Here is a 22,625-nt window from a genome sequence, read left to right as displayed (position 1 = left end):
TGTCCGACTGAGGTTGATCGTTTTATCTTTTTTTCGACCATGAGAAAAATATATTCTGTATAAAAATACTGTATGCACACTGCGTTGTTAAGCAATTTACTTGAGGACATTTGTGAGTGTGTGTAATGGAGAAGCGTGATGATACTGAATCTCTGAAATAAGAAATTTCACATCACTGCAGGCATCTTTGGAGCTCTCTAGATAGTTCAAAGGCTGGTTTGATGCCTGATGGTCGTCCGTATAACTCTATAAAGCAACTGGAACTGAGGTGCTTCATAAATTTATAAGAATAATCCTGTGAACATATAGTAAAATTAATCTATACTGTGCTGGGTTTTATCATAGCAGTCATTCAGGAAGGCAGTGGCCAAAGAGTGCTGATAAAGAGAGAGGCTGTTTCAGGCATATCACAGATGTGCAGTGGACATTAAGCCTTTATTTGCAATTGGACTTGTTACTCCGCCCTTAAGACGTTTATCTGCTTGTACATGAATTTGTGTTACAGTCATAAGAGGAGTTGGGGGGGGGGGGAGCAACTCAAAGTGGGCGGTTTATTTCGAGAACTGTTTGGTTTAGAAGAGTGAGAGAGATAGAGAGAGAGAGAGAGAGAGAGAGAGAGATAAAGACACAGAAAGCTGAGGCGAGCTGGGAAGTCAGATATCAGCACTCTATAAACATCTTTCAGTGCTTACCAGGACATCTTCCAGGATCAAGAACCTTGTGAAGATAGAGAAGAGGATATTACACATCTTTGTACTCTTTCCTTTCAGTGAGAAGGATGAGACCACAAATAAAAATAATTTTAGCAAACTTCTTCTTTGAATATGAAACACCTCGACAGGTTCTGGTCCGGAACAAAAAAGTTGCAGTTGCATGCCGAATCATCCAAATGGGTGTTCTAGCCTACATCATTGGGTAAGTGATTTATTTTAGCCTTAAACATTCTGAAAAAGCAGATAAAAATCAGTGAGCATGGGTAACTGAACTCAATATGCTTCAACAAGGGCATAAAATGTAAAGAATGCAAACAAACTAACGGCTCAAGCCTTATATTGAAGTGGAAAGTTAAGTGCTGTCATGATGTGCTATTTAAGACAATGCACTGCTTAGTCTAACTAGCAGCACACCATCAAACTGTTATTGTTTGAGAAAAGACACACATTTCCGAAGCTGAGAATTGTTTTGTTTACTTGATTTGCTTGAAAGTATGCCCATAAGTTTTTATTTTTTTATTTATTTTTTTATAGTGTCTGATTTAGATTTAATGGCTTATAGCATCAATCATGTACTGTAGCAGCAGCTCATCTCCTGTCATAATTCTAACAGCTGGCCCTCAGTATATGTTAGATAACTGATTGTACATTGCGTCTGTGTATGAAAAGATTCACTTATGTTCATGATGCGAGTGTCGCAGTAAAATGTAATTCTGTAGTCATTCATGGAGAAAAAGCAGACTTTTTTTTTCATCTTGACAGATGTTAACGTTTATTAGGGATGCACCGATACCAGTTTTTCCAGTACTTGCCCGATACGATACTTTTATTTTTGGTACTTGCTGATACAGAGTACAGATACCGATATTTTTCTTGCATTTGTAAATTGTTTAAATATTGGGTACAGAAACCAAAAGAGTATGTATAATGTTAGCTGATTAACTTAATTTATTAAATATGTCAGTCAAAACCTAAATTTATTCTGACACCTTCAACTGTTCTCTCATTATCACAGTTTATTCTCTATTGTTTAAAAGATGGTAATAAAATATAAAAAGAACTTCTTCTATAAAAAGAGTTCTTTTTTCAGAATTCTCACAGAGAACTGTGTCAGAAAAAAAATCAGCTTGATAATGTTAGATAACTTTGATAGAAAGTTATGTAATGGATTACAATTAACCAAAAATTATTCAGACAGCTGTTAGTATGACATTATTTACACAACTATCAATACTTAGTCGGGCAACCCTTAGCCTTAATGACTGTCTGTAGTCTTCTGGGCATACTTCCAGCTTCATGCAAACCTATAAATAAATTATTTTTCCCAGACTCCGTCTGAATAATTTTTGGTCCTAAATGTGTATCAGTTTTACTGGTAGTTTACTGTATGAAGATTTTTTGTGTATAATTTGTCACAGTTTACTTTATTTTGCTATCCTCACCTACATAAATGAACTATAGTGTCCTGCACACACTAGTAAAAAAAAAAATATCAGAAATTATATCTGGTCTCTGAATAATATTTTGGTTTGACTTTATATCCTTCGGTTATTTTCACACTTAATTATGCTTATTAAAATGTATTTTACAAGTTTTTGTTACTTTCTTTATTCTTTTTTTTTTTGCTCTATGGTTCATCATCTTTGATTTAATAGCATTAGAACTGCTCCTTTGCAGCTGTAATCACATCACACGCTTTGCTGTAATAATGTAGGGAACCACTCGTTGTAAATCTCATCAGATGTGATATTTTCACAAACAGAAATTGCTTTTTTATTTTTTTATTATAATTTTTTTTAAATCTGAAACATGCTGCTATTTAAATTCCAAAACCAGAACAGAACACAGAATACAGAAACACTCAAGCAAGGAAAACGACCAACATGTGCATGTATTTGTACTGGTGCAGAATGAGAATGAGAGGGACAAGTACTACAGCTGAGTGCCTTTCACACAGGCTGCTCAATTCAGTTTCACCAGAAAGTCGTGTATGCCTAAGGTTGAAAATAAATTATGTTTATAGTGAATGCCCCTATAAATGGTCGTATTTTTATGATTTAGTTTTAATCCAAATGGTGCGTGCATGTCTTAAAGGGGTCATATGATGCTTTTTTAAAGATCAGTATTTGGTGTATTTGGTGTACCAGTATATGTTGACATGCTTTGATGTAAAAAAAAAAAAAAAAAAAAAAAAACATTATTTTTTAAATACTTTACATTATTGTAGGTCCTCTATGTCCCGCCTCTCTCAAACCTGTAATTTTCTACAAAGTCCCTCCTTCGGACAAGCGTAGTCTGCTCTGATTGGCCAACTGACCCAGTGCATTGTGACTGGCCGAACACCACAAGCATTCGTCGGAAATGTTACGCCCCTTCCTCCATAATTGCGAGCTTCATCTTTCAAAATAAATGTAAAGACTGTTAATTATGTCCTTAGTTTTTCCATCAGTTTAACCCCGAAAGGAGAACAGTGTGGCTTGACAGACACAGTGGTGAAGCTCATATATGTTTGCGGTACACAAGCCACAGACGTTAAGACAGCTGACTCCACTGTGTGACCATCTCTCTCTCTCTCTCTCTCTCTCTCTCTTTCACAGTGTGTGCATATACACACACACAAACACACACACACGAAATGCAAAACTCCACATTTGAACATTCAATAGCAAATACTTAAACTAATAACAAAACATATACAGTAGCTGGTTAAGAAGCACCAGACTGTCGTAGTAAAGCAGGGCCGTGCACAGACCTTTTGAGGGGCATGTGCTGAAACTGAAAAAGGGCACCCCCCTCCCTTTTTTTATATCAAGATTATTTAGTAAGTTTTTTTGTCCGTATTATTTGTGGTCCTGTGTTTGTGAATTGCTCTTGTGTACTCCCTCTTTTTTTAAATTGCATTTATAGAGAAAAAAAATACTTGACTCATACATAAACATACAAATTAGCTTATAAAACCAAACAGAAACCAAAATCTTTTTTTATTGAACTTTATGCACTTTTTTTTTTATTAACTTTGCAAAGAAAAGAATTACATATATATTGACTTTTTTGGCTATTCTGTATGGTTTTATAAGCTAATTTGTATTATTTGGTTAACATGATTATGAATGACATTGAGATGAGTGGAAGGTGAGCAATGAGTCAAGTATTTTTGACAAACTTTTTTAAAATATAATTTAAGTAATTATGTCCAACTCAATTCCAGATTATAAGAAACTATAGCCATACCGTTACTATAACATATCCAACATGCATCCGCCTACCTGGCAAAAATTTGACACTGTGGTGGACCAGGGATGTTGGCCTCTTGAAGGTCTCTTACTCACTACACTTTCCCTAAAATAAGCCAGCAATGAAAAAATAAATAAAAATGGTGTGAAAAGTACAGTTGCAGTGAAAAGCATTTCTGAAGGATCACGTGACACTGAAGAGTACTGAGGTAATGATGCTGAAAATTCAGCTTTGATCACAAAAATAAACTACATTTTAAAATATATTAAAATAGAAAACAGTTATTTGAAATTGTAAAAATATTACACAATATAACTGTTTTTGCTGTATTTTGGATCAAATAAATGAAGCCTTGGAATGAATCATGAATTACATTCTGCATGATAAAATATAAAGCTTTCACAGTGATCTTCTGTAAAAAAAAAAAAAAAAAAAAAACATTTAGTTACTACTACATTACTATGGTAAAACCATGTTTTACTACATTTTATACATGTGAGGACGAGCGGAGAGTATAAAATAACATGATTAGCCTGAATGTAAATAAATTAAGTGTATCAGCAATCATAAATCAAAGAAGAAATTTCTTAGAAATTTATGTTATCTAGGTGACGAGGATCACTCGTCGCTTTGTGTAAGTTCCAGCACGAAACAACGGGGGGCGCACCTGTTATGATTTTCCGATGGTAAAAACAAATTATATGTTGTTGTATTACTTATCAATATATAGTTTTTGACCAGCGAATGTGTGCAAATGTGATTTTTTTTTTTTTTTTTTTTTTTGTCCGTCATTAGAACGGCGACGGCGCCTGCTACTGTATGCACAGGCTATTTAAGTGTTGGCTATATATTGGCTATGACTAGATGGCAAATGCTAGCCCTCTCTCTCAGGCGACGTCCCACATTTTTCAGTGAGTCAGTCAGACATCCAATAAATAAAATATGAGCCTTTATAGACATAGTGTTTAGTAGTACTTATTCAAACAACAAGATATTTATTTACCCTTCGCAAAACTTTGTTCAGCTCAGCTGTTGTCTACTGTGCGGCTGCTGTGGAACTTCAGTTGATTCAATGAATATAGAGGGGGCGGAGTCATCAGCTGACTGACAGCTTGAAGATCCAATAAGATTTACACAAGCTCGTTTTAAGAACTTTCATTTGCTAAATATTTGTAAAACAGACAGACAGACGTAAAGGGTGACCAATAGCATTGATTAAAAAAAAAACACCGCCAAAAAAAGGGCACTTCGGAGTGTAAGGGCAAAAAGGGCATGTGCTCTGCACAGGTTGAGCCCTACCTGTGCACGTGCCTGTAGTAAAGTCAGAATAATTTCCAAATATATAGTCATCCATAAAATGCATTGCTGTTCTGTTGTAAGTAAACTTAAAGTTTCCTAAATGCATCTACTTTCAGAAAACCAAATAAAGTGCTTTTGGTTTCACCTAGATACACGCAGCATCTCCCTGACATGGCTGCTTCAACACTAACTGCGGTTACTGAAACCATGCCTTCTTTGCGTGAAGATTTGGGCGGCATTATGCAAATATTTCCACATAGTGAAGTATAGGATGTGGGGGTATGTTTGAATGAGCTGTTTCAGTCTTAACTTTGATAAAGAATATCTCCTTGGATTTGAGACTTTAGTCTTTGCAACTTTACAGATCTTCTTTATGGACCAAGAGCTTGTTTCCTTTTTTTTAGAGAAAGGAAACATTTTAATCACATCATACGAAGTCAGTGTTGCCAACTTCTTTCAATGGAAAGTAGCTAGACCCTGCCTGAAAAGTCGCTAAATGTCGCTAGATGGCGTCATATGCTAATTAGCATATTCATGACGTAAGTGCGTCATATTATCTTGCCCTTTCTGTGCTCATGTACTGCATTTTAAGGCAGCCAAAATTCTCAATAAAAGTTTTTTATTATTATATTTGAATGTTTCTGTTGTCCGACAATGGAATTAATATTATAATGACTGAAACGCGCCTATTAAGACTACATAACCAGCTCTCAAAGATGTTAATCTCTGCACTAAAATCCTATTCACGTCATTATCACATACACATAAGATTTAGATAATGATTGTACTGTGATTTCGGCTATACTTGTATGTAAAATAGAGTTAGAAGCAACAGAATATATTTTTTTAACTGAAAGTGCTGCTCCTCTCTGCTCGTTGAACATAGCAGATGCAGAGAGAGAGAGGCGCACGCTGGGAGAGAGAGAGATAGAGAGAGAGGCGAGAGCTCGTGCGGCAGTACCGGAGCGTCTCAGAGACTAAATAAGGTCTGTCAAAAAAAGTCGCTAGATTTGTCGCTAGTCGCTTTTTTGGAAAAAAGTCGCTATGGGGGTCTGAAAAGTCGCTAAATCTAGCGACAAAGTCGCTAAGTTGGCAACACTGTACGAAGTACATACATCTCTCTCTCTCTCTCTCTCTCTCTCTCTCACTCACTCTCTTTTTCTCTCTCTCTCTCTCTCCCGTTAAGTAACATGTGCATTTTAACACATACGAGTATGAGTACATGAGCTCAGTATCATCCCTAATCATCCCTAACCTTTATAACAGTCTATCAGTGCATCCCTAACCTTTACAACAGTCAAGTCCTAACAAATGCTGAGCATTTCCTCTTAAGTAATTCAAACCTGTATTGTGCAACCCTAAAACATGCTGGGTTATTTCAACCCAACTTTGGGTCAAATATGGACTTACCCAGCTGTTGGTTTCAATTTTTAATTAAAGTTTTAACCCAAAAGTTGGGTTAGTCCATATTTGATTTAGAGTGGAGTATCAGTTAACATGTGGGTGTCATTTGTGTGCTCAAAACAATACAATTTGCAAGTAACCAAATAAGTGTGTTGTGCTTCCCTTCAAATCAATGACTACTGTGCAGTACATAAAGCCACTGGAGCAATAACTTAACGTGAAAGTGCCTAATACTTAGCTGTCTCGTATTTACTGTGTATCTACAATGTGTTATATCACTGTATTATACTATAATGCACAATAAACCTTGTTTAATCTGTGTGATCATAGAACAGCACAGGAGTTGTGCTGCTCTCTCATCCCTCACTGTTACTCCTTTTTGTTTATCAGTGAGACCACCCATAATGAACCAAATGCAGCTCTAGTCCAAGTTTCAACATGCTAACAGATGTATTTGTTCAGGTATTCTAAACTTAAAAGCATTAAACACTATAAACCTGCATGTCGCTCAGCTAAAAGTGTGATCTGTCATGTGGAAGTTGCTTGTCTTTGAAAGTGAGGTAGAATGAAACGCAAATTGATCAAGTCGATAAACTATTGCAAAAGCATTAGTTTTTGTCTGTGTGGAGCAGTATGTTTCAGACGATATCAGACGGTATATTCAGATGTTATCAGACGATAAGACTGAGAGTCATGCTTCAAAGGGAAGAATAACATTTGTGGTGTCTTGCAAGAGGGCATGAAGCCCAAATCTTATTGCTTCATCCGACTTTTGATACAAGATGGTTCAAGAACATATGAACTCAGACAGACACACACACACACACACACACACTATAAAACATAGCCTTATGTTATTTTGAAGTTTTTCGGTCACACTTTATTTTAAGGTAATTCTCGCTATTAACAAACCATGAACTATCACTTTTGCCGCGATAAACTGCTAATTTGCTGTTCATTAATAGTTAGTTGTTAAACATTGGGTAGTGATGTAGAATATGGTCATGCAGAATATGTGCTTTTATATAAATTACTAATAAACTGTCAACATTTGAATAATAGGTATGCTAATAAGCAACTACTTAATAGGGAGAATTGGTCCCTTTACTAAACTGTTACCACATTTTCCAACTGCTGTGTGAGCTTAATTGTGCAAATCATGCACAGTTTATGCTTTTTACTTTGAATAAAATAATGCACTAATAAATATTTATTAAAATAGTTATTGTCCATTAGTTACCAATAAAAATAAGAATAACAGAGGTTCAAAGGTATTAATATCCAATTTAAACATTGAAACCCTAATTTCACTGTTTACAATTGCTGTGAGTATTCATGAATCGAAAGAAAGAAAGAATGGCTTTACAGAATCATTCACAATGTTTCTGAAAATAATTGTCAACACTGTCAACTGCAGAAAATTTTTATACCTGTGTTCCGTGTTGGGGAAAGTTACTTTAAAAGTAAAACATTAAAATATTGTGTTACTCCCTAAAAAAGTAACTAATTACGTTCCTTAGTTACTTTTTATGAAAAGTAATGCATTACGTTACTTTTGCATTACTTTTTAAATATGATCCGGGCTTGATTGTTTTTAATATAATAAGTTCTATTTATAAAAAATTTAAAAGCCCTTTCACACCAAATAGTGTAATGAATAAACCTCTGAAGGAAAAGTAAATTCACGTCTTTACAGTAGAACACAGCAGAAGAAGGTGTGAAAGAACACTCTTCAGCTAAAAAACAACAACAACAAAGCACAATTGTTAGTTTATCTAAAGTAATTTTTGCTTATTAATATGGTTGAACAGTCAGCAGCAACGACATTAGTTAATAAAATGGGATAAATAGATAAATAAAAAATAGATAAATAAAATAGATACATTTGTTATTGAACATATTTAATTATTGTAGGTTTGCGTCTTATTCTGAGTTTTTATATGTATTATTTTTTGCGAGTGGAATGAATGAATGCTCATTCACATTTAGTCTAGAACTACATCATGTTCACAGCACACACAATGCCTCTGTACTTCCGATTTCTCCCAATATGGGTACAGGAGATTTTTAAGTCAATAAATGGGAAAACAAAGTAACCAGCATTACTTTTTTGAAAAAGTAACGGAGATATTTTCTTGTGAATTAAAAAGTAATGCGTTACTGTACTAGTTACTTGAAAAAGTAATCTGATTATGTAACTAACGTTACTTGTAATGCATTACCCACAACACTTCCTCTGTGAGACCATATCAAAGAATTAGCTCTTTGAAACTGAAACATATGCAGTAATTTGCAGGTTTTATTCATATCTGCTTTGTGAAAGGGGAACCTTTATTAATGGCTGCCATGAAATGTCATGTATGTGGATGACAATTAAATAGGTAAAAAAAAGAAGACAGTATTTATTAAGTAATTTGGAATTCAAACCGTACAAAATGAAATACAATAGATATGATTATTGTAACGATAAAATCTCCATAATCATCGGGAAGAAGGAGGCGGGAACCAGCGCACAATTAAAATGAAACTTTAATATTCAAAATAAATACAAAACAGCGCACCAGCCCCTCGCGGACGACTGGTGCGCGCAAATAAAAACCAAAAAATAAAATAATGTCCCAGGCCTGGTCCTCTCTCGTCCTTCACTATAGTCGCTCCAGTTTTATATCCTTCCATCTCCTACGTGGGACTCCATACCAGCGGAGGGGCGCAGGTGCAGCTCATCTCCAATCACTACACCTGGCCTCACTCCTCGTTCCCACGCCTCCCGGCCCCGCCCCACGCGCCACAATTATGATTTAGGTAATAATTAGCTTGATTATATGAGATCAGGTCATGAATTGTTTTTTGCTCTTGATAGGTGGGTGTTCATGTATGAGAAAGGCTACCATGCGATAGATACCGCCATAGGCTCCGTCTTCACCAAGATGAAGGGACTGTCCTTCACAAATATAAGCGGAAAAGTGAGGATATGGGATGCAGCTGATTTTGTTTTTCCTGAACAGGTGAGTTGTGTCTATTAATTTTGGCCTCAGAACTGGGAACCTCAGAAGTCCTTATTTATATAATGTACATAGTTATCATATTTTTTGTGTGGTTTTGTTATTATTTAAAAAATTAAGAAATATATTTTTGAATGCAGATGTGGGCTACTCATTGGGTAATTGTCCATCCAATAAATTTCAGTTTGCTTTCTGATTTTAAACACACTTATATTGGTATAGGAGTCATTATGGCTATGTATTGGGCCTTATCACAGATAAATGTACTCATATTGTGTAAACATCTGAAGTCATGTGCAGGTTATTCTCACACTGGCTGAAAAACTACTGATATTGTCATGGCAAGTAAACACATATTGTGACGCTATTTAGTATGCTAATAGAGAAATACTTGACATTAGTTATTTCTTAACATAAATAACTGAAAATGTCTGCCATTATTTACTTAATGCCAACAGCCTGCAGCAGTTTCAGTATATGAAACCAGTATATCACCCAGTGCTATAAGAAACAGACAGACTGTTGACAGAAGAGTAAACACGTCATCACTCAGCAATCAAAGGAGTGGCTCCAGGAGCTTTTTTATCAAGTCAAATAATATTTCTTCCAAAAAGCAAACATCAAAATGTTCATCATAATAAAAAAATATCAGCACATCACACACACACACACACAGGTTTTTATGTTTAATGGTGACTTTTCATAGAACATTCATTCATCAAATTCATCAAAGAATCCTGAAAGAATCCAGAGACACAAGAGATGGAATGACACTTAGACTATTTAAGACTGAGGTTAAACCCTATTTTCAGCCTTAAACGCAGCTGTGTCTCAGATGTAAGCTGAAAATATAGCTATGCTTATCTTCAAACAGTGAAACTCAAGCATTTAATAATGAACCAAATGCACAGTGGGGGGTTTTTGGAAGTCTGTTTTGGGTTTAGGTTTAGGTTTTAAAAAAAAGGACATTCATCATGTCATGCCGGGGTGTCGAAATCAGTAGCGTGAAGTCAAGCAAGTAAAGTCAGCTTCAAACACTCTACATCTTGTGCAACCACTGTATCACCAAAGGATGTGCTATAAATTTAACATGGCACTCTGGCTCTGTTTTGAGCTTAGATATCAAAACTACTTATGGTCATGTGGAACCCTTCAAGTCCTTTCTGTTCCATTTTCCAGGGTGCCTCATCTTTTGTTGTGATGACGAACTTCATTGCCACTGTGGGACAGAAACAGGACAAATGTCCTGAGGTAGGTAAATATATTTTTCTTATCGTCCCATCACTATAGGTTTTCATCATTGTGACTGTCATAATTGTTTGTTTGTTTGTTTTTTCTCTGAGATCTCTGAATGAGTCATATCCTGACCATCTTTCCCCCCCAGTTAAAATAGTCACCTGTTTCTAAGAAATAAAGGTCAATGGTTGCCACAAAAACTTTTTTTTTTTTGAAGGGCACCAATCCTGGCCCGAGACTGAACTAAAACTTAACTGAGAGTTGCTGATGCTTCTGTCATTGATCAAACCACTTTTACTATTTTTTCTTTGCCTCAGTAAAGCCATGTGCGTCACTGAGTGACAGTTTGTCTTTGGTGTTGCTAGATGAAGCATAAATTAATCTAGTTTGTTTTAAGACAGGCGTCACATGCCTAGGGTTACAAACTGCTGTACCTACTATTCAAAATCATACCATATAATAAGGAATTGTCACATTTTAAATATTAAACTTGTGAATCTCATTGTCACTAGATTTATTGCATTGCTCATTAAAATGTTTAAAATACAAAATATCCTAAAAATAAATAGAAAGTGTCACTTATTTCCTCAGGTGACCTTGGAAAACACATATAATCTGTTTGATGATACAATCTGTTTGTACTTTCCAGGAAAGTAGCATGGCTAGCTCTTCATGTACCATCTCTTCTTTCATTTACCTTCTCTTAGTCTTATTTGTCTTTCACCTGACTCTCTATTTGACTTTATTGTACTAGCTACAAAGCTTTGCTTAAACAAATGAGTTTTTAGAATTGGGTTTTGTGGTTATTCTGTTTCTATTGAGTATCCTGTCTCATTTGGATCTCGCATTTGCATATATTCAACAAGCCAACCAGGGCTTAATTAAACACTAATATCCATTAAAGTGCTATTCCTTTCCTGTGTGTATTTCAGCTGCAAGATGGGAAGAACACGTGTAAGACTGATGCGGACTGTGATGAGGGCAAATACAAACGTACGGGAAATGGTAAAGTTTTAACCATTACATTTTTCCGACAGAAGGCACCGGCGCAGCAGACTAACTTCACATCACTTGCAGCCGGGGGCAGAGGAACTCACTTATTGAGTGTTTTTTATGGGCACTGCATAATCCCTCTGACTTTCATTGGTAACTAAATCAGTCCACCAGTGGTTTAAGATATATACCACAGGATTCAAATCATCATGGGGTAAGAAAATTGGTGCACTTGCACGCAAGCATTTGGTTTCAAACTCTACTCAGAATCAAAGGGGGCCTAATGAACTCTCACTCTCCTAACTGACAATCCTGCACATCATCCATGCTGCTGTCTCCGTAAGTCACTAACATCCATGACTAAAATGCTTTGCTTTCATGCTCTAAGGCTTTTTTTTTCTGTTTTCCACATCTTTGATGAATTTTACCCCATGCTCACTGATGTCTGTAATTCCCAGAGTTCCACAGGGCTCTCATCCAGATTCAGATTACTTGGTGTGACTAGCAGTTTCTATAACAGGAACTACGCACAATTATTCCACTGCTACCCAAACAGAAATAAATTGAAGTAATTTCAAAAGCAGTAAATAAATCTTGCTTTTTTTTTTACATCATTGGGATTGACAGAGTTTAGTATTAGTACTAACTGGCAATGGGAACACCAGTGGCTTATAAACTAAAATAATCCAATCAAACCCACATTATAGAATGAGTGATATCATGAGCTCAGTGTGGGTCACAAATACTCAAATATTGACTCAGTTTCACACGGAACATAGCAGAACGGTTTGCTCTAGGAATACAGACGTACATGTAAGTAAACAGTACTATCTAACAGTAATAGAAAGTACCTTGACTTCCAGTCATGGGCAATTGGCAAAGACTTCACCATTCAACACATATTTTCCTTAATCATGTTACAATACTGACTATGTGAACTCAGGGTAGAATTCATCGATGTTTTCCTTGAAAACACACAACCTTCTGGTTATTTATGCCATGCTTCAGACTGCATATCATTTCGTGCTTATTGTATCAAGTCTCTGATATCTGTATGATGTTCTGTGACACAAGGGATGCGTTATATGTAATGGTTACACTAAGTGTATTTTAATGGTTGTACAAAAGTTTGTAAATGCTATACAAAGTCAGCTACTAATAGGAATAGATGTGTATCAACCGTACTGATTTATTTGATTTTATCTTAGTGCTTTTCACACAGTCTGAAAATCTTCTACCCAATATTGTACCAACAAAGTCTAAATCAATATTGAAAATGTGGGATTCAAAATGTTTTGGAACATGGAGAACCTGGATATATAAATATATATATAGTGACGAGTGGGGCGGGGGCGGGGCTGAGAGCCGTGGGAACGAGGCGAGGCCGGTGGAGTGATTGGGAAATGAGCGACACCTGCTCCACTCACCGGTCTCGAGTCCCACAGAGGAGATTGGAAGGATACAAAAGAGGAGCTACGACAGTGAAGGATGAGAGAGGACCAGGCCTGGACTTTATTTTGCGTTTTGCTTTAGTTTGTGCGCGGCACTCGTCCGCGTTTTGTGTTTATTTTATTTTTAAGACTTGATTGATTGTCCGTCGGTTCCCGCCTCCTCCTTCCCATGATTATGAAGTTTGTAATTCTTAACATATATATATATATATATATATATATATATATATATATATATATATATATATATATATATATATATATATATATATATATATATATATATATATATATATACTGTGATGTGACTATGTTTTGTTTCAGTCAGTTGATCAACACCAAAGCTTTTATCCTCGGCTGTTCCCTTAAGGCATTTTGTCTCTCTCAGGGCACATGACGGGCAGGTGTATAAGCAATACCAGTACTTGTGAAATCTACTCCTGGTGTCCAGTTGAAGATGACCGTCAAATACCAGAGTATGAATGCTTATTTTATTATTGCTGATGATTAACTACAATTCTACAATCAATTACATGGGGTGTCAAACAGTAACAGTAGCCTAGCAATTACTGTGGCACACTTGCACTATAATTTGTGTTTTTATTGATTTATTTTTGATGTGGCATCTGTTATTTATAAGCCCACCATAATGAATATAAGATATGGTTGAATTAAAAGCAAAGACTCACCATTCCTGTCTTGAACTTCATGTCTGTGTAGAAATCCTGGAAACTAAACGAGAATCAAATTACTCTTTGACAGTCGCCTTAAACATAAAAGTCTGTTTATACCAAGAGCATGTGACAGATTGCATATACAATTGTCCTGAATCAGCCTACAGTCTTGGTCTGATCCATTTAACTTTATTTTGTCCCTCTCATGTTTCTCTGTAGCCCTCCAATCCTGCTGACATCAGAAAACTACACACTGTTCATCAAAAACTCCATTACCTTTCGCCAGTTTAATGTAGTAAGGTAAAATTCTATATTTTTCAAATGTTCCTTGTGGTTTATTGGAAAAGCCTAACAAGTAAATTCAGAGGAATGAGGATGAAAAAAAAGGACCTGTTTTGAATGTGTTCATTTAAATCAGGGGTTTATTATGGTACTTAAGAATGTCTGCAATTGTTTTGTGAAAAAAAAAAATACACGTTGAAGAATGTAAACCAAACCTAAATTTAAGTTTTTTTATATTCTCACTCACATCAGTAATCATTTATATGTCATAACATAATGTAATAACATTTGTACAGTACAATACAGTACTTAACACATTATTGAAGGCCAGGCTTAAAATGCAATGCTCAGCCTAATCCGTTTTGTCTAACAAATGAACCTTCTCCTCACTTTTTTTCTCTCTAGGAGTAACTTGGTGGAGAGTGTGAATCAGAGTTACATCAATACATGTTTGTATCATCCCAAGACTGATCCACTGTGTCCCATCTTCAGACTGGGAGACATCATTAAGTTCTCTGGGTTCGATTTCTCAGAGATAGCTCGTGTGGTAGGTTTTTGTCATAAATGATTGTAAATACACACACCCACTAACACTCACACTCCTAGTGATACTTGTTCTTGATACATGCATTAAGACATTCAAAACATTCTAGTATGTCCAGTAATCAGGATGATTTCCAAAAGATTGATGTACTGAATTGAATATTTCTATTCATTAATAGAATTAATGTAAAATAAGTCTGTGGTCAACATCACTTGAGGAGACTTTCACATTTTGTTCTAGAAATGTGATTTTATCATACAATGTTTATAGCTTTACATCTTGCTATTGTGACTTTAAAAATGCCAACTACAGTATATCTAACAATTGGGATTCTCACTATACTAATCTTATGTCTTATAACTGTGACGTTAAACTGAATAACTGAGGCCTTTTATCTCGCAATGCTAGTTTCTTATTTTAAACATTATCCCAAAATTGTAGTGAATGATTCAAATCTGGAGAAGATCATAGAAACATCTACATTATAATTTCTTACTTGATGTATTAGGGTGGTGCTATAGGACTTCTCATTGACTGGGACTGCAACCTGGACCTCAATATCAAATACTGCATTCCAAAGTATGAATTCTATGGTCTTTATGGAACAGGGAAAAATGACAAACAAGAGAAACCATCATTGGGATACAATTTTAGGTGGGTAAGAAAGTTGAACACATTTTTAATTAGACTGCTCAGTGGTAAGTGGTGCTTTACTGTATTTTTTCTGAGCCTTTGAGCTTTGTTGGGTTCCGTAAAAGAATGAATTACATTGTTTTTTTTAAAGAATACATTATTATTATTATATTATTATGTGATACTGGCTGTTTCAGATATGCTAAATATTATGTGGAGAATGAGGTGGAGAAGAGAACATTAATGAAGGTGTTTGGTGTGCGGATAGACATCATCGTTAATGGACGAGTAAGCTGATTTTTATGGATCACTCACAAAGATATTATGCAACATGCATATTTCTGTTGGTTTACAACTGTTCTCTGCAGGCAGGAAAATTTGATATCATCCCAACATTGACGGCTATAGGCTCAGGAGTAGGAATCTTCGGAGTGGTGAGTGTCAGAAAAGAACCTTCTATTTATATACTTTTAACTACAGACTCCATATTTTAGATTCTTCTGACATGTAGAAGATGATACCAGGTGTAAAACATATTTTGTGTTGTACCATCCATGTAAAAATTAAAAGATGTGTTAATTAAAATAAATCAAGTATTAGAGTTAATATTTTTTTCATGCTTTTAAAAAATAATTATCATGTTCAACAAGGCTGCAGTAATTTAATCTGAAATACATAAGAAGCAGTAATATTGTTTGCACAGATCGCAGATCTCTATAACCATCTAGTTCCTAAAAATAACAGATGCATCAAATTAGATATATTTCAGTCTTACCTTTCTATACACTTAGCTGTTTAGTGCTAACACTAAATGTAACATCTACTCTCATGTGTTAAGGCAACCGTGGTGTGCGATTTGCTCCTCCTATATTTTGTTCCAAAGAGAGATTTCTACAAAAACATGAAATTCAAGCATACAGAAAACCCAGAGGAGGTGAGTGTTTTTTAAATAAATAAATAAAAGGTATTAGATATTTAATTCAAGTCAAGCTTGCCTTTGTGTTCGCTGGTGTGTCTCTGAGAGCTCTGTGGATAGCCAATGGTAGTTCACTACAGAAACACAAGATAGCAGCAGAGATCCATAGTTAGCTCCCATGCAAATCTGTTACTTGAGCAGATCCAGACATTTACATCAAGCTACATTCCCGTAGTGTCGTTAAGGACATTCAATAGAGGATTTAAATAGAATACACATGTCCAAAACACAAAATGTAAACAACACATCTTACTTTTGTAACTGTATTCACTTGGGCAGACTATTGCATTCAAGTCCATGCAACACCAGGCTTCCTGTAGACATCTCTGCACTGCTATAGTTACCCTAGCAACTCAGAGCATTGACCAGACGTGTATCTTATAAAGAAAGGAAAATGAGGGCACTTCTTAAACTCTATTACTCTCATTCTAGCAGCTTTCTGAGAAAGAGAAACTTTGGGGTTGATGGGAGCATGGGAAATGATATGTATTTGCCCTTTCACAGAAACCATCCTTACCTCAGTCAGAGTCAGAAAAAGATCTACCAACGGTAACGTACCATTCAAATCTCTTCAGCCGCAGATCCCTGTAGAATCAAAGCATATCTCTATAAACAACTTTTCAATTTTAGCTGTGGTCACAGTAATTCAGATCTTTGCTGTGCACAGGAGTAAAGTCAGGACGGCTGCCATGACGACTATTGCACTGAAGACACAGAGAGAGGGGGGAAAAAACCCACCTCAACACTGGAGCTAAAGCAAGACGGCTGGGAGACTTGACACACAGAACTGCCAGACATCACTTCTCCATTCTGAATCACAATTCTTTCCCAAACTACTGAGGAAAGATATTCAATCACTGTTATTGTTAAGACTCTAATACCCACTGGATGTGTTCATATTGAGAGGCTCAGGACTGTAAAGGTACACAATTCTATGAGGGTCTTTACAAGGTTCCAAATGTGTTTGCCAATAACCGTGTGATGTCTGGATATGTCATGCTCTGGATATGGTATCCTGTATACTTTAAAAAAGCTATTTTTTACTGATAGGCGTTTTGTATAGGTTTTTGTTGTTGTTTTTGTAGCAAGTCAAACTGTGACCCTCTAATTTTGTGTAAAATAAACTTCAGGTGGTCAGCGAAACGTAGGAGGTTGAAACTAAGCAGCTCTTAAAGACTGGTGAGTGATTTAGGCCTCTAGTTTTTGTTGTAGCTCATTCACAAAACACTCAGCAACGAAACATAGGATGCTCTATGTCAAAAGCCTGGTATTTTGTTATTAGTACACAGCCTTCTGGACTGCTTTCATGTAATTGGTCAAATGCAGCATTTAATGATATGAAATAATGACTACCGCTCATTCAGGAACTCTTAGCTGTGCTTGTGTTCTCTCGGTAAAAGTAATTGTTAATCAAATCAATAGTCCATAGCCATATTTTTACTTGTTTTAAAAGAAGTTGTGTAGTCATTGTACAAGAGAGCATTATCAGGTATTTCTGGACACTCATGCAGTCTTTCTTCTCACCTAACAAAATAGTTTGGTCTCATTTTAGTTTGGGGACCAATTCTTACTATTAATAAAATCTTAATTTGCTGCTTATTAATAAGTTAGTAAGGCAATTGTTAAGTTTAGGTATGGGGTAGGATTAAGAGAATATAGAGAATATGCAGAATAAGGTATTTATTTATTGCTTTATAAGTACTAAAGAACAATCAATATGTAAGTAATACGCATGCTAATAAGCAACTGGTTAATAGTGAGAATTGGTCCCTAACCTGACGTTTTACCAATAATTGAAACTCACATCAAAATAAAACCCTTTCAGGGTGATCCAAAACCTTTCTGCTTTGCACTGGCATCTTGATCAATCTGTCTGGGCTTTTCTGCAACAATGACTTGCTTTTAGGAATTTACCTCAATTTTATTTTATTTAATCACGAAGGATTGTTTGGTTTTATTGAGTACAATATAATATTTCAGCAACTGAGTAGCTGCTGTTATACGTATTATTATTATTATTATTAGGTCAATTTCATTGATTGATTCCAAGTTCATTTTCATCATGCAAAATTGAAAATAAATCCTAAATGACAAAACATAAAGAAGAAACCTGAATCCCCTGTGATATCTTTATTTTCTTTGATTATGTCTATGTGTACAAAAAGCATGCAAAAAATAGCATCTTTATATGCATTGGTACATATTTACAAAGTAAGAGTTGCATTCAGTGTTTTCTCAGGACATGCTCTTATTTTTTTCTGTTGTCTTTGAATTTTTTTAACCGTTACATTCAGATCAATGCAGCAGAATATATACGTCTATAAATAACCAGCAAAATCAGGCACTCTGACACAAATAACTGGGCAGTTCAAACTGTAGGTATGAGTGAGACAGTGTTTTACGGTTTATATACAATTCTGATATACTTTTAAATCAAGAAAGGGAATTTTAAAAAAGCATAAAGCTTTCATAGTAAGAATGTTTTGCAGCTACAAAGCACCCTCCTTTAAGTAAGAGAAACCTTTTTAAATGTGGGTAGACAAATGATCAAACCTCATCTATTGCACATGAGCCGAAACCTGGAAAAGGAAATAAAGCCTTCACACTTGAGTTGATTGCTCAGACAGAGGTATGGCATATTGGCTGATGCATATGTTTAGCTTATACAAAAGTCCTGCAGGAAACAATTTAAAGGGGTTTAAACATTAGTTGTTTTGCCTCGGATAGATATCAAAAGGAATAAACAAACCTAGAGAGAAGTCTGTAAAAGGTTATACGTTAAGGGACATGCCGTATGTCGAGACACTAACAGGTGCATAGCATACTGTACATCAAGAAGACTACTGTGCATTTGAGACAGAATGGACAAATGAGTTTGCAAACTCACACATATAAGAGAACGAGGGGCATTATTTAAAACCATCTGATGAATTTCTACACATAAACACCTTACAGCTCCTGAACATAGAATATGCTACTCCATTCTCTCTGTATTTCCCAAACAGCAGTGTCCAGACCCTGAGTACCACATACAGAAGTCTCAATACACGACAGAAACATGACTCCATTTAATCAAATACTCCATATAAACAAATCCCCAAAAACACTAGTCGTTTGGCACTGAAAATGGTTTTCCTGTGTAATTCAGTTTGTGGGCAAGAAGCAATCTCAAGAGACATCGAGAGGGTCATCGAGAGAAGAAGGGAAGAATGTGTAGGAATCCGAAAAATGGACCACCATCTGCTCAGAATATTAGTGAGAATATAATGAAAGCGGTCTTTATATTAGCCATAATGAATCTGCTAAATGAGTGACATTTGTTAAAGGTTTCCTCTAAGCAATCACTGCTTATGTAATATCAGTTAACTGAAAATAATTGGCAGCTGACCTGATTGAGTCCATTTTTATTTTTGTAAAATGAATTAATTAAAGGGGCAGTTCACCCTGAAATAGTCAAAGCTGCTCTTATCTATACAATAAAAGGGGAATGGTTGGTGACCCATCCGATTGCATTACATGAGCAGCTTAGACATTCTGCGAAATATCTCCTTTCAAAAGTTTGGAAATATATGACGGGGAAAGGCCTGTTCACATAAAGACAAATATTTGGTATGATAAACATTCATTTAAAAGTATTTGAATGAATGTGTCTGTTCAGACTGTCACAATCATTTGCATACCATTAATGCAACTCTTTTATTTTTTATTTTTATGAAGAGGTGTTCATGGCCATTGCACTGAGAAGAAAACTGGCCAACCAATAATATTTGCACTTTTGATCACATGCCATGGGCCATTGTTGTCACATAAAACTGTGACTTAGTGGCGCTCACAAACAGACTATTTTGCTAAGCAAACGTGAACAACAGCCAAAGAATCCAGTGTTTTTGATAATCTCAATAATAAAGACAAAAATCGGAATGGCTTTTTGAAAACATGTAAATATGGTTTGACTTCCTTTTTTTCCATGATGACTGGGCATCAGAGACAGGACACTGCACAGCATTAAGAATACCAGGGTAAATGGGGCATTTCTGCTTTTGAGCCACTGACTTTTGTCATTTTTATTCAGCCTGTCTCACATTTTTAAGCACTGGTCTCAATTGGCAAGTATTTGCTATTAATACTATTTAATTTCTGGGTGAACTGTCCTTTTAAAATGGAAACATGCACAGTGAGAGCTTCATAATGCTAAAAATCGAATTAATATGAATGCTCTGCTCTGGTAATTAAATATCTCGATCATCAATGTGCCTTTACAATGTTCGGCCAACTCAGACTCTCTGTGCACTTTCAATATGTGATTTCAAAAACAGGGCATAATGGATTCGCCTGGCAGACGATCCGATGTAAACAAGGGCGTATTGTTTTGGACGGAGCTGCAGGCCGAGAGGGACCAGGATGACACTGAATGGCAGTTTATTTTCGTTGCACAGCTAAACACCATATTCAGATCCTTCCCTCAATTGGCTTGTCTGTTTTGAGTGAAACTGACTCCCTCTCTTTCCGCATCAGCGCACACTCGCTCGCCTTGGTGGCATGTTTGCGTGTGTGTTCGAGGGCCCGTAAGCACCGCTGACTGACAAACAGGCCTTTTGGAATGTGAAGACTCGGTAAACAATGACACATTCTGTTCCTGCAGAGAGACAAAGCGCTGCAACACGAGAGCCCTGCATCCGGTGCGATCCGAATGAAGCATTTGTGACATTCACAAACATGGAAAATAAGCCCTGTTCTAGATAATAGTTATACAGAGCGCTCAAACACGCTGTATGAGAAAGCCCTGTTTTCTAGAATCGACTGAATGTCCAGACAAGAGCCTCTTTTAGTATCTAGTAGTTACATAAGCCCCTTTGTTTCACAGTACGACACTGTGTGTGTTTATACATAGTATCTGAAAAAAAATCGGAAAATTTGATGGTATGAAAGAAAAGGAAAGCAACAGAGATATGGAACCACCATTATATGGAGAAGGCCATATTTCAGGCATGCTATTGATGGATAGGGTTAAGAATTGCACATTAACATATACAAAAAAGGCAAGATGCCATTGCTATTATTTTCTACACATGTACAGAGGTTATGATGGCAGCACACTGTATCAACAGCTTACTAAGTTAATCACATCTTTTTTCCATGCTGTAGTCTTATGCACTAGAACGCTTGTGGCATAGTCTGTCTTTCAAACAAATCTGGCCTAATATAGATTCCATACAAAATCTACTAGTTTAGCCAGGATGAGAGGACCAGGATGGAAAGATCCAAATAGTACGAAGGAGAAAGAATCGTTTTCAGCCAGATTATCAAGGCCAGGTTTCATGAGAACCATAAGTGATTCTTGTGCAAGACTGACAGAGATGAAAAGCCTGAAGGATGACTAGCAATAGCAGAATCCAGTTCAGTGTCAAGGTAAGCCTCAAGTCGGTGGAAACAGTGTAGTTGAGCCGTTTGGGTCATGATCATCTTCTGCTCGAAGGGATGGAAGGACAATGGGGAACTCTTCAGGATCTATGAAGACACTCAAAAGGTAGGTGGTTCGTCCTCATGTAAGTCCTCGAGCTCCACTTCTCTACCAGCCTCTCCACTGCTCCCTTTTCTGAGAGAAAGAAAAACAGAGAAAAAAATGGTGAATCATTGCCTTTCTATATGATCCCTGCTTTGATCCAGTAGTTGATCTTGAAAGGCAAGCTTTTGAGCATCTCTAATCTATTACAGCAGTATCCAGTCTTGCTCCTGGAGGGCCACTGTCCAGCAGTATCCACAGTCTAGCTGCAATTCCAATAAAACAACTGAACCAATGTAATCAAGCTCTTTATTATTGGTATCTTTTAGGAAGGTACATTGGGACACGACGGAGTCAAATTCTGCATGATGTTGTCCCTCCAGGACCAGGATTGTACACCAGTTACGTTTGGTCACGCCAATGAAGTAGTTTGAAATTTAACTGAAATTAAATTGACAGAGAGAGGCTGCAACCAGCAGCAGTTTGTCTCACTTTTAATTGAATTAGGGCAAATAAATCTGACACAATATTAAATAATAATTAAAAATTGCACTGTGAATGATTCCAGGAAATTACCACATAAAAATATTTGATTTTGTCTAGGTATAGTTTTTGCAGTAGTGCAATGTGCATTATATTAAACAGGTGTGAAGCATTTGTGTGAAGACAGTCTGTGGTGAA

At 36.2% G+C, this 22,625-nt stretch overlaps 2 protein-coding genes across 4 annotated transcripts in view; one reads left to right on the top strand and one right to left on the bottom strand.

The window, feature by feature from the left end:
* The first annotated feature begins 617 nt into the window (after positions 1 to 617).
* LOC113049255 (P2X purinoceptor 1-like) lies at positions 618 to 18,511 on the top strand. 2 transcript variants are annotated; one of them, XM_026211435.1, is made up of 13 exons: positions 618 to 915; positions 9,511 to 9,655; positions 10,832 to 10,903; positions 11,821 to 11,881; positions 13,721 to 13,808; positions 14,226 to 14,306; positions 14,694 to 14,835; positions 15,341 to 15,486; positions 15,663 to 15,753; positions 15,834 to 15,899; positions 16,304 to 16,399; positions 16,946 to 16,990; positions 17,109 to 18,511. In XM_026211435.1, exons 1-13 carry the CDS (start codon positions 779 to 781, stop codon positions 17,112 to 17,114), a joined length of 1,176 nt encoding a protein of 391 aa, XP_026067220.1. In that variant the 5' UTR covers positions 618 to 778; the 3' UTR covers positions 17,115 to 18,511. The 2 variants fall into 2 exon arrangements, with proteins under 2 accessions (XP_026067220.1, XP_026067219.1); XM_026211434.1 differs by having other exon boundaries at positions 11,821 to 11,893.
* Positions 18,512 to 18,556: 45 nt separating this feature from the next.
* The window catches only part of LOC113049254 (calcium/calmodulin-dependent protein kinase kinase 1-like), a 35,077-nt gene continuing 31,008 nt past the window's right edge, over positions 18,557 to 22,625 (bottom strand). For both annotated transcript variants that reach the window (XM_026211432.1, XM_026211433.1), the window contains one exon: positions 18,557 to 22,037. In XM_026211432.1, coding sequence (XP_026067217.1) covers positions 21,962 to 22,037 — 76 coding nt within the window. In that variant the 3' untranslated portion in view covers positions 18,557 to 21,961. The remainder of the gene's footprint in view (positions 22,038 to 22,625) is intronic.

The sequence above is a fragment of the Carassius auratus genome, chromosome 30, assembly GCF_003368295.1.
Source record: "Carassius auratus strain Wakin chromosome 30, ASM336829v1, whole genome shotgun sequence".
NCBI lineage: Eukaryota > Metazoa > Chordata > Actinopteri > Cypriniformes > Cyprinidae > Carassius > Carassius auratus.
This window is presented reverse-complemented; position numbering and strand designations above follow the sequence as displayed.